The sequence below is a fragment of the Triplophysa dalaica genome, chromosome 5 (assembly GCF_015846415.1).
Source record: "Triplophysa dalaica isolate WHDGS20190420 chromosome 5, ASM1584641v1, whole genome shotgun sequence".
In the NCBI taxonomy this organism is placed as follows: domain Eukaryota; kingdom Metazoa; phylum Chordata; class Actinopteri; order Cypriniformes; family Nemacheilidae; genus Triplophysa; species Triplophysa dalaica.
The window spans coordinates 6,489,183-6,502,353 of NC_079546.1; the positions used below are offsets into that span (position 1 = coordinate 6,489,183).

General features: G+C 41.2%; 1 protein-coding gene across 1 annotated transcript in view; it reads right to left on the bottom strand.

The window, feature by feature from the left end:
• LOC130420523 (plexin-B2-like) overlaps nucleotides 1-13,171 on the bottom strand; it is a 77,768-nt gene that overhangs the window by 14,137 nt on the left and 50,460 nt on the right. Inside the window, 11 exon segments of the mRNA XM_056747836.1 lie at nucleotides 186-281; nucleotides 405-506; nucleotides 606-625; nucleotides 628-713; nucleotides 896-1,007; nucleotides 1,792-1,951; nucleotides 2,595-2,727; nucleotides 3,152-3,249; nucleotides 3,390-3,518; nucleotides 3,709-3,897; nucleotides 3,987-5,095. Coding sequence (XP_056603814.1) covers nucleotides 186-281; nucleotides 405-506; nucleotides 606-625; nucleotides 628-713; nucleotides 896-1,007; nucleotides 1,792-1,951; nucleotides 2,595-2,727; nucleotides 3,152-3,249; nucleotides 3,390-3,518; nucleotides 3,709-3,897; nucleotides 3,987-5,093 — 2,232 coding nt within the window. The 5' untranslated portion in view covers nucleotides 5,094-5,095.

The window sequence follows — 13,171 nt, forward strand, 5'->3', positions numbered from 1 at the left end:
TTTTTGGAAACCTGATCGCTGTGTGTTTACTACGCCCACACAGGACCTTGCCGCTACGCCCTACACACGTGCACTTCAAAAGCTCTGACTGTCATACTGCCTGGAGCTTAAAGTGCTGAAAACAAATCAACGTTTGAACGAGAGACATAAAACAAGAAGTAAATGAGTGGAGAATGAACACTCACCTCGTATCCTTCGAAACTGTACTTTGACCCGTCGGTCTCAACGGTCACCTCGCCCACTTGTTTCATGAGCTCAGAGCCGATCTGAAAGGTTTTGCCCTGAGAGAACAAGAAACAGAATATTTACTCCGAGATATTCTTAGCTCAACCTGAAATATTATTTAACGCACCGATACACATAATAGGATGCAGCACATGCAAGGTGCGGCATGAAAATTGTACCGAATATTTATCCATATTTTTGCCCTGAAATTCAATGCGTTTTTTGATGCCAACAGGAATGAGCAGAGGGTCTGGTAGCTCAAACTGGGGACACAGGATATCCTGCAAGAATCAGAGAGCATCCATGTTGTATTCAGATGCTAGAAAGATGTCGCTTCATGTACATTTAGAGAACTGTGCATTCACAAACACCACTCTTACCTCCATGGGTTTAATGATAGAGCCCCGACAGTATCATCTCTATCACTGCATGTATGTTCCTCAATGTTCCATTGGCAGCGCCACTTGCTGGTTACACAAGCAATGCAACTGCAAAGCACACAGTCGACCAATCAGAACGAAGAATTAAGTCAGGCGGATAGCGTAATTATGATTGTACTGAAAATTGCATTGTTGTTTAGTATACAAAGTAATTTATATTCACACGGAGAGAATACCCTTGTCTTAAACAGAGCCACCTGTTGGTTGGTAGCCGAGTGTGTGATACTTACGGCGTATTCTGTGCTTTCTTTACCACTGCTGCACAGTCGTAGAACTCAAACGTACTGGAGGCCACTTCAATGTCGTCATTCACCATAATCGTCACAGGTACTGCCACAAAATCTACACACATGAAAGGGAATCACATCAGTTGAGTGTAATTCACAAAGCCAATTCTTAACTCTCTAATATTGTAGTAGTGTGTGGTGCTAGTAACACCAAGGTCACAAAAAAAGTGTAACTTAAATTTCATAGTAAGCTACTCAGATAAATGCAACATCATGCCGTATATCATAGTAATGCATAAAATTTAAATGTAAATTAAAAACGGTAAGAAAAAAAAGGTTTATAAAAGGTGTGGGTGTAATTTTATTGAAGATCTATTGACGGAAATGCAATGAATATACATAAGTATGTCTTCAGACAGGTATAAAGACCTTAAACATAATGAAATGTTATATTTTTATCACCTTAGAATGAGTTATTTCTATCTACATACACCGCTGGTCTCCATGCACGGAATTCGCCATAATAGGACAAACCTCTCTACAGAGCATAAATACATGATCTTATTTGGGAAAAAAGCGAAAACGTGACGACATCTTTGTTCTGTGTCAGCCTTGATAGAGAGGGGTGGAGTGAGCCATTGGTTGCAATTCGCAACCTCACCGCTAGATGCCACTGACCTTCATACACCGCACCGTTAATAATTTCATATTTGAAAGGACAATCGTTCTAATTAACAATAACGAATGTTACAAATTACAAACAGCAAGAGAAGAACTAAATTATTCATGCCCGACATCATCTGTGAGACACCATCTGTTTGTTCTGGGAGGCCAGAGACAGGGCGAGGGCAACTTAAGAGGAAGCTAAAAGACATACAGAGGAAGACATCTGCTCTCACCTTGCGTCTCAGGTGTGGGCGGTGTATGGTCAGAGGTTGGGAGAGCACAGATGACCCGAGTGTCTTCTGTAAGGGTGGCGTCACTTTTGTAATCACCAAAAACACACTTCAATGTATCTGGACTGCTGATGGCAGGGAGGGAGGGCACGTAAATCTTCACCTGAAAGTTAAAAACAAAAAAATAAGGAGACAACAAAATTGAAATGTAAATTCTGGATAAAATATTAGTACGCCAGAAATTCCAGTCACGTGTGATTATTGGATAAAGATTTAAGAAATAACACAGATTGCATTAACCAAACAGACATCATTAGATGATTAAATATTTAAAGTTGGAGCACCTATAAAAACATACCCACTCAAAAAAAAAAAAATCACAATAAAAACTATTTATTTCTAAAAGTATATATATTCAAGGCCTGGAATCACACTTTTAAAATCCCCTGGTGTGTCATGACCACTGGCACCTTTAAATATGCACAGACTTGTTTGCCAGACGTGCCTTTATTTATTACAGCTGGTCCAGGAAGTTAATTAAAGTATACAGGAAGTCTCTTCTATAAACCACTTAAGATGCATATTAGCAATGCATAAGGAGTGCCCTATCCCTGTAAGTAGTCTTATATTACAGTTTGGGATGCCTTGTTTAGAAACTTTATCATGTCAACTCATGAAGAAGGGATTAGATTCGCAGACTGGATCTGTTCCAGCCAACGAAATATCAATCCCAGAGTCGAGTTAATCCTTAAGAGGTTAGGATTTGAAATAACTGGAGACAGCATCATAGTGTGTGTGTGTGATACCTGTGTACGATCTGTCTTCTTGCAGCTGATGTTGGGGGGGTCAAAGGTTTGAATGGTCACACACGTCTGATTTGGACTCCACAGCCACGCGTTCTTTTCCTCTCCTCTGCTGCAGTCCTTCTTCCTGGTGCATCTGCGGAAACAGAAGAGAATTATGGGTAATAAGCCTCACTGCATTGTCTTAAGCCTGCTTCCAGTGGACTGCACACCAATATCTACTACCTAAAGCCCGAAGCATGGCTTGGTTGTGCATTTTGTACAACAGACGGTATTGTGCATCCACGAAGAAGATGGCGACAGTTAAAAGAATACAATCAAAAAGGCTTAAACAATTAAGGTTTTAGCTATAAGCTAGATCAAATTCTGCTACATTTTGCAATGTTCCACTAACAAAATGCAATTTGTTAACAGCTTCCTGTTTCAAACGAAAGTCACATGATCGCAAGTTGGCACAAGCTATCAGAGACCCACAAGTCTTTTTTGATGGTTTGTTTGACTATTAGTTGAACCGGCCAAATGGTGTTGAACTTTAGTAAAATAAGTTTCGAAAGACTCACCGGCCCTCCAAAACACACCAGCCGCAGTACGGGTCACTCTGGGTACATGCTTGACAGTCTTTCTTTTTCTCACAAGCCTGCACTGGCACTTTCGTGATCTACAAAGAACATCATTTATTTAGTTTACGATTTAAAACAGCTGATGCCACTGTGAATGAAGTTTGAAAATGAAGTCTTTAAACTAAAGGCATACACCTAAACTATTTATCTATGTGTAGCACATAAACAGTTTACAAACCTTTGTGCCGGTGGTCACGTACAGATGATCCAAACTCGAATCAAAAAACAGGTTTTTGTTCACCCCACTATCCCTGTGTTCGCCTGAAATCGTGTGATAGTGGGCAGTTTGGTTGGAGTTGAGATGAACCTGCAGAGTGAAAGAGAAGTGGTTTAGGAGTTTACATTCATTCAGCTAGATGCTTTTATCCAAAGCAACTTACAGAGGCAGTAAAACTTTGCGGTTAACCACTTTAAAAAAGGTAATTTGGTTACTAAAGCTCAGGTGTCTTACGACAATGTTAAATGATATACAATTTAGGGTAAATACAGGTCCTCACCTGTAATACATCTCCTACACTAGTTCCCAAAAAGGCAACTGTGTGTTCGTTCTCTACTGCCACGGCTACGGCTGTAAGCATGTCTTTTTTGGTGTAGATGGGCTCCACGGCCAGAGCGTACTCGGGTTTACTTGCTAGCGGTGTGGGTAGAAACTCTGCTCCGCATTTATGTTCCATCGCTATCTCCTTCTGCTTAGCCAAAACACAATTGGTCAAGAAGGGCATTACACTTCTCATTTACCAAGAAATGACAATTTAAGATGATAAATCCAACTCACAGGTCTTTTGGTTTTACAGATGGCCTCCGATTTGGAGTTGTAGGGTGAGTAAACAGTCTTCGGCTTCATGTCCTCCATAACTTCTCCTATGTAGCACGACTCGATCACTTCCTCAAGCCTTGCGTTGATGCTGCTGAGCGGATACATGCACAACGCCGACAGGCTGTTGTCCTCATCTGCGCTGAACACCGCAAACAGAACCTTATCTTCCGGATTCGAAAGTTTCATATCCGCACCGGGTGTGGCCAGGTACGCCGCCTGGACCTTATTGTACGTATTCTCCTGTGGCTGGCTCTTGCTGGAGCAGTTGAGTTGAAGCTCGGTATAAGAATAATAATGATGGTCGTTCTCACACAGGCGTGCCACGAAAGTGATCTTCCTGCTGTCGCTGGTGCCCGGGGTGCGGGAGAACAGGAAGTAGATGTAGCCGTTATCCTTGAAAGCGTGGCGGAAGTCATGGTCGAAACGAATAGAGAAGGAGCTGGCCTGCACGGTGGATGCTTCCACCATGTTCTCGAAGACATCCATGTCGCCGTGCTCCTGCAGCAACCGAGTGCTGACCAGCTTTGTGCTGTCCGAGCCTCCGTAGCCCTTCCCCACCAAGAACACGCTGAGGTTAGCAAGAGGCGTCGCGAAATAAGAAATAACTCCAACCATAGCGACAGTCTTTTCAGTGCTGGCCACGTACGTTTTTTCTCCTTTAGTGTCGCTGTAGTACACGGGCTTCTCCACGCTGTAAAGGTTCACTAAGGAGCAGATACCCCTGAACACGCTGCCGCACACGACCAAGGTGCCATTGGCTGAGTTGACTAGCAAGAGTTTGTTAATGTTGTCTGTATCCTTAGAATTAGTGCACTGCGAGGTAATCGGGGGAGTGCACTGCGGGTGGTCCTTCTTTGGTCCAGTTACGGCGGTGCTCTCGAGCTTCAAGTCAGAGTTCAGCTGGTAGATGGCGTTTATGGCACCCAAGTAGATTCGGCTGGTGTGAGGGTCCTGAACGACATTGTTGATTATGGTTTTAGAGGTGAACTGGTCTGTAGTATCATCACAGCAAGATGAGCCCATACACAGCAGCATGGACAATGCTGCCAAGGCCCTCCACGCCATCTCTTGAAAGACAAATTGTAATAGGTTAATGCAGAACACACTTGGAACGCAACACTAGTCTGATGGCTTTGAAATATAATTTCACACTTTTTTCAAAACCCTGAACTCTGTGCAACAGTAGCGGTGATCTTTCCCTCCCCAAACATCACTTATAGTGTCAAAGTGTGAATATGCAAACAAATGCGTTCTGATGAATCAAACAATGAGACTTGCATTTTGACCTGCTTTCTCAGCGCCGAATGATACAATCAGCACATCAAGACAGACTGGCATTATCGTCCGTGTGAATTGGTGTGCGGGAGGGAAGATAACTTGGTTTGGTTAATCGTAATGAAACTCGCTTACATGCCAAAACTGCTCCTTCCTGTCACATGTTTTTTTATGGATGTGCCAGGCGTGTGTCTAGGCTTTCTGAATGACCAGTACTAGCTCCAGTTAACAGTTAACACCAGACAAACACAAAGCCACAGTTAAAGCGCCCGCCACGGTAACCTCTAATCTCATTGAAAAGCCTGCGCGCCTGACAACTGTCAGACACTAAGTAAAGAGAAAAGGCGAGCCTTGCCTCATCTCATGTCTCTGGAGTCCCGTCATTAAAGTCAATGAGGACGCTAATATCCACTAAACTCCTAGCATGAATTCTTTATGAGCTTTGGGTGTGGGAAGGGGTGTCTGATGGACTCCCTCGGATCCATCCAAGAAGAAAATGTTTACAGTAACAAGAACTTCGCTTGTGAGGATTTTTACTATGTTTAGGCAAATATGACTTTGGAGTTGCAAACAGAATTACCGGGGAATGACATATTTGACCTTACAGGTTTATCTCCTAAATTTGTATAAATTTGTACAATTTCTCATTTCTTATGTTTTTTTAAAGCATTGCATAATTCCATCCGAAATGGTCTCTTTATAAAATAGGCTAGTACAATTTTCTTGTAAAATCAAGTTCATATTTATATTATAACTGGCACTGGTTAAATCTTGCTGTGCAATACAAAAACTCTCCATACCGCTTCGGTGATCACCGTGGTTATTTAAGGGAAGAAAAAGACATGATTTTTTTTGCTTTTTCCCCACCTGCTGAAGTACCCAGAATTCACTAAGTCACCTTTTGTTACGCTGGCATCAGGCGTTCCTCTGATTCTTTTGATGAGCACTTGACTTCCTTCCCAGTGTTTAGGAACTGTTGAAGTGGTAAGGGCGCCGATGAAAGGAAGATGAATGAACGGAGAACAGGGGTGGAGAATGTGCCTCTTTAGAAATACTTCGCTTTTATCGCTCTTGTCAATTTGTCCAGACAACTGTGGCGCGTTTTGAGGAAAAACTTCAGGGGCCGAATTGAATTTTCACTCATTTTTCTCGTAACTTTGTTCGCTAGCGTTACATAAATGATAATGATGCATACCAAAGTGAAACTTGAGCTTTCAAGTGGATGTCGCAATTCATACCACAGTATCAAAGAGACTTACGCATATTCCTCTTTTTACCAACCACAAAGAAAACAAATCACATAACAAACTTGTTGACAACCACTCTTGAGGGCAAGCACTCACATTTTCATCAGAAAACCAAAAAATGTAATTCACCCCATAAACATACATTCATACAAAACCTTTCCAGAATAAACCGCCTAACGCTCCCACCGATGCCGTGTCACGTGACCCCCTAACCATCCTCCAAAACATGAAGAATCTAGCAGGAAATGTTTTTTGTCTGTGCCTGTATCACTATGTTCCTCCGAACTACAACAGAGGGTAAGACTCAGACAGCGTTTCCTTTATTTCTTTTCTGATCTGAAGCCAAACCAAGCACGTTTCCTCTAAATTACTTTAGGGCTATCTCAACCTGAGCTGCCCGTAAATGAACTCACAATGCGGCAGGCTCCAGCACAGGAGGGGGAATGCTTTTAATGCTCTTTTTGTGAGCAGAAGTTTGTGGACTGTGGTTCAAACAAACACAAGGGTTATTCTTTCTGAGTTAAGAAACAACATGATCGGTAGCTCCGGTACAGAAGCTGAAGCAGCAACTCTGCTGTGGGGCATTACACAGAAGACTTCTCTGAAGCATTACCACTAAAACCACTATACCTCAAATTTAATGTCAGCTAACCCCATCACAAACTGTATAAACTATATCTGACCACTCGTACTAACTTGTTTCCCATCTCCCACCCCCCAAGCATTGCTTGTTTAAAAGCTTTTGGTCACACTCTATTTTAACGTCCAATTCTGGGTATTTACAAACCATTAACTATGACTTTTGCCTCCGTAAACTAATTGTTGCTCATTGATAGTTGTTAAGGTAGTTGTTAGGTTAAGGTATTAGGTAGAATAGGGAAGTAGAATATGGTCATGTTGAATATGTGCTTTATAAGTACTCATAAACAGCCAGTATGCTAAAAATAGGCATCTAATAAGCAACTATACTAATTGGTCCCTATACTAAAGTGTTATCAAACATTCTCTTATCGAACATGATTCCAACAGTTGGGTCTCACCAGGTTTTAGTGACTTCTTCGTCAATATTTTTGCAATTCTAGCGGCATACCAGAATGATTGACTTCAGAAGTGCTGTTTGGTTATGCGAAATGGGGCGTCAAGTTCTGCCCTCATGTCACGGCTGCCTTTGCTTTTGCTTTTCAATGACCGTCTCCACGGAGCACCAAGGATGATTGACAGGTGAGACTGCCAGACTAATTAAAGCTGGGATCACAGGGACCAAGAAAGGCTGGACGCACAGGTGAAAGCTGTCCAATATCGAAAGAGCTCTCGGAATGTGTAAAAGAAAGATTCAAATGATCCCATACGACTGCGAGACTCTTGATTTTGGCTCCAGTCTAAATGGTGCACTTAAAGTGAACATGCAGTCTTGCAGCCTTTATTTGCATGCATTTGGGAAATCCGCATGGCCGTAGGGCAGGATACACAAATAAGGGGCCAAAAAATGTTGGCTGACCATGGCCCAGTGGAAAAAAAAACCTGGTAATACCTCATTTGGTTTTAAAATGTAAAGTAACCAACAGCTGCTACTTTGCTAAAGATAAGTCACATATTTGTGTTGCCAGATGCAACTGTTTTTATTTACCATAATGTTGTGGTTTTAGAGTGTAAACCTTTTTTTAAGTTTACAAACGAATGCTGATAATGTGCTTGTTTACAAACATGAATTTAAAACACTAAACAACTCCCAAATCCATGTGACGGTATCATTTTTTTAATTATATATATATTTCATATAACAGTGAATGAACTATATCCCACTGTTGTCACATCCCATTGACCCTTGTACATGTCGTCCAGTAGCCCATAGTTTTGCACTGCACTGCCCTGCATCACCAAATTATGGACTGCGTTCAAACATAAGATAAGATAAGAAAGTGCTTCCCTTTTTCCCCTCTGAAATCTTTGATATGTATACAGGCCCAGATGGTGGAGAAGACACCAGACATCCGTTCTGCTGTTTGATCGGAAAAGGCAAAAGAACCAGGACAAACAATTAAAGTGTTTACGACTGAGCAGAGCTGTGAGGCACTTACAGATTGAGGTTAATAGCAAAAATGCCCTAGTCTAACATGTGTGTAAAAAGGAATTAGAGAGAAGCGTGTGTGCACTAACCGGCTGGTTCAAATCAAGTGAGAGATGAGTGCAAGGGTCAGGGCAATTACTCTAGCTGGAAGTGAACTAGTTCAGGACGTTCTCACATGGTCTGAAGGCCTCCGGGAAATCGATGGGGACAAATAAACAGATAAAGACCATCTCGTGCTTTCTGCTCATAGCACGTACACATTGAGGCTCTGTTCAAGACCAAATGAGCTGTCTCACAGCCTGTTGGCTACATAGGCATGTATTCTCAAGGACACTTAAGTGGTTGACTTGGGCTTTGTGGCAAGATCATATTTTTTGGTGAAAAATTGGTAAAACCATTGTTTAATTGCAGTAAAACCATGGGAAAATTTCGTAAGAGACAGACTGTGTGACAAATTAAAATCTGTACCAGTAACATTAGCATGTTGCTAAGCTAATGGTGCAATACGACATCTTATAAGCAATTTTATTCAAAATGACTTGCCGTAGATTTCACTCAAGGCATATTTAATAACCTGTTCCCTGGGAATCCCACGCATGATGTTTGCCTCAACATAATGTTCTACCATTTAAACTACAGGAGCGTATTTACTTTTGAAATCAAAAATAAAATTGTGCCAATTAGTAATTTCTTTCATTAAAAAAACAAAACGTTTATGTAAATAAATATTTTCATAAGGATGACTTGGACAAAAGTCTCTTAATACTTTTAAAAACGAGTCGGCTGAAAAAAAGACTTGGAAAAAAGATTTTGAAAATTCTAGGCAAGGTTTGACTACTTTGAAGAAAACAAAGTGTTGAACAAAATTGTTGATAGAAAAGTGTTTCAAAACTAGTGAATTATCAACATTTGTCTCACAACAACAATATAGACCTTTTACAGTCTTGGTGCAATGCATTATGGGATTGACATGTTTGCGAAATAAGTGAAATGCTTCTTCAGAGTTTTTTTTTAATGACTGGAGGTCAATATCTAGAGAGCGGGGAGGTTAATGGCCAATATAATGCCAAGACATACATACGAAAGTAATGATAGCAATAGAGACATGACCAAAACGGGGCGGAAACTGTATTGCACAGAGTTCACTCAAAATTCATGACAAAATATGAAAGTGTTCAATATCTATTGACAAAGCTGTAGCAGTTTCTGGCAGGGAATTTGGCAACTGTTCCATGAGCATAATAGGCCAACCTCACAACACTTGTTGTTCTTCAAAGCGAGTGTAGTTATCTGACAATACCCATAATCACAGAATGACCCAACAAGAGCTGATTATATACATCGATTGCCTATTGAAGTGCAACCATGGTGCCTAAAATGCACAATAGTGGAGTATTGGAACAGAGCTTGAGTGTTTTTGTGTACAGTGAACCTTTCCAGAATTGCTGCATTTACCCAACCCTCTTCATTAGCGTTCTTGAAACATCTCTATCACAATCTCTGCCTTCCATCACCGTGCTCCCCCGCTCTCTTGCGCTCAATCACTGGTGCTGCCGATAATCACTCTATTCTACAGCTGTCAGCCGCAGAGAGAGAGAGAGAGAGAGAGAGTGAATGTGTGCAGATGACAGCAGTGTGGTGAAACACATAGCTCAGACTTTCATAAGCCAGGTTGAAGTGCTGAATGCCCAAACGCGGTTTAGTTTCGTAAAGCTGCTCAAAAACAATTTTGATGCAATTTGTCAGCAACGCCTCACCCACCGTTAGTCGAGCGGGGATCAAAGTGGAGCGTGCCGCACGTGCTGTGCGATCGTGGCTCGCTTACGAAGACGTAGGGATAAATCGAGAGTCTGTTTTATGCTAATGTAATCTAACCAGCTCTTGTTAGGAACAGATGCAGTTAATTAACGTTTTGATCTTTATGTCCACCCCGAACATCTTAATGTAATTCCTTTGAATATGAGAGTGATGTTCAGGTGTTTTATTATCTTTTTGCCTTCATTTTCTTCAATAACCGTTAATCTAAAAAGAAAAGTAAACAATTATATTCTGCATAGCTTCTTCTATAGACTAAAATGTGTGTTTCCATCTGCCCCCATTTAATCATATTGCTCCAAAATCCTCCTCTTGTGAATAAAACGGTCCTAAAAATAGGCTTTATGCAAAACAAAATGACTTTCCTATTAGATTTTAGTGTGAATTATAACTCAAAAACTGATCTTTGGTTTGGGGCGATCTGACCTTTCCACAAATGAATCTGCCTACTGCACTGTGTTGTAGGTCAAAGTCAATAACTTTATCACACCTGACAGTTCCGGCAGTCTTCCGAGAGATGTGAATTGAGATACCGCAAGTGATTATTACTGGTAAAGAGACAAAAAGGTTTTCGGAAAAAAAAAATGATCATCTGCCGCAAATATCACATAGAGGTGCAGTTAACTTGTCCAGTGATGAATTCAGTTTAATGCATCTGTTTTTTTTTACAAAGTTCCTCAAAGCAATTTCCATATTAGCTGACCCACACATGATGAATAACTTAAACATTAACAAATGTCTACAAATTGCTTTCAATCTGATTTTGCTACTCAAAAACCAACTCATCACACGCATCTATGAACACACACACACACACACATAAGCATCGAAGTGAAGCCGTGTCATCTCATTCACTGGGTTGTGGAGAACAGCAGGCACGTTGATTAAATTTGACTGCTCATTGTGCTGAATCTATAATTCTCTCCACTTCAGTGCCTTCAACAAGCTAAGAATACAGAGAGGTTCCCCCTAGCTATTACCTCAAATATGCACACGCGCACATACACATAGAATTTTCCACCCACACAAGTTTGAATAAAGTTGAACTTCAACATGTGTGTAAATACGAATAGTTTACAATGGGCATGTTTACAATGCATAGCCAAAAAAAAGTGAAGCAACCGCATTTTAACATTTCTCTTTAAAACCACAGGCATTAAATTGATGTTTCACACAAGATAAAATTCTTCATGACATTTAAAACCTGTTTGTCCCATTTTCTTCTGTAAAACAGAAAAGAAGCTGTTGAATTGGGAACAACTTCGTACCCGTTGACTTCCACTGTATAGACACAAAGCCATTTCTCAAAAATCCAGATAAGAGTGAGTCATTTACAGATTCTGAATAACATGAGTATGAACCAATGACAGAATGTGTTTTTGAGTAAGCTGAAACTTTAAGATGGAAATGGTCCTTTCATTGGTGCAATAACCTCTTCCCCATATCTGTCAGGACCTTTAAGCAAATGTTGGAATCATTCCTATTCATCCCCAAGTTTTTCAGTGATGTTCAGGTGTGGGCCTTGTGTAGGCAAGTATCAGTTAACCAGCGGCTTCCTATGACAACGCAACCCTTCTCACACCCCTGACATCTTTGATACACACTAATTCGCCGAACATGTTTGTCAAAGCCTCTGTCGTGGCGGAAATGCCCGAGCCCACACACAATAGCTCATGTAGTGAATGTGTGTACATGTACTGCACTGCGCTTTAAGTATTTTTGCCTGTCGGTTTCCGTAATAATGTCAAATTGAATGCTAAAGAGAGGTTCGCTTCAGTGCGCCCTTCAAGTAATGCTAGCATAACACTTATTGTAGCCGTGAGTGATTGTGGGCATGTTCTAGCATGTTAACAAAAGACAGAATGAGAAAAGCTTTTGGAAAGGAACACAGGCAGACGACCAGAGAGATTGACTGGAAACAAGGAAGGCAAGTACGACTCGGCACAGAAACGACAGAGCCGCCTTTGTGCGTGTGGACGCTGGTGGGATTGTGCTTGTAAAAACACAGCCATTCAGTCCTATTCTTCTAAAACAGGCCAGCTAACTTAGCCTGAACCTATCCAGCAATAAAAGCAAAAACAAGCATTTAGAAAGGGGAACAGAAGATAATGAATGCATGGATGGGTGCGTAAAACAAATGAATCCTCTGTGTACAGACATAATGGCGTGGCTGACAAATTACAAGAGTGGAAGACGAGTTTGTCGACTACTTTAGGGCCGAAGAGTTCTTTAGGAGGCAGCAAAGCATGCCAAAGTCATACGCTATCTACTCTTCTTTTCCTTCCTTTTTCTTCCTTTCTTCATCCCTCTTGTTCCCTCTCCCTCAGTTTACCCTCGAGCTATGGAGTTTACTGTGGAGATAACGTATCTTTTCCACATGATAGCTTTCCTAATTGCTCTCACTTAAGCACACAACCGGCAGCTCCATCCAGAACACATTGTATTAATAAATTACACTGGGGTTTAATTAGCCGGCACTTCGACGCCTCGGGCCAACACGCACACACATCCACCTTATTAGGTATGACTATCAGCGACTGCTCGCGCAAGTTGCGGCCAAAAGTCAATAACTTTACCAGAACTGATATAAATTCGGCTGTCTTTAGGGAAATACAGAATGAGATGGAGTGAGAGACTGTAAGGCAAATAAAGAGTTTTTTGGAAGGAAAGGGTACAAAACATAATAAAACTGTCAGAAACATCACACAGAGGTTAATTTAATTTCTCCAATATTAAAT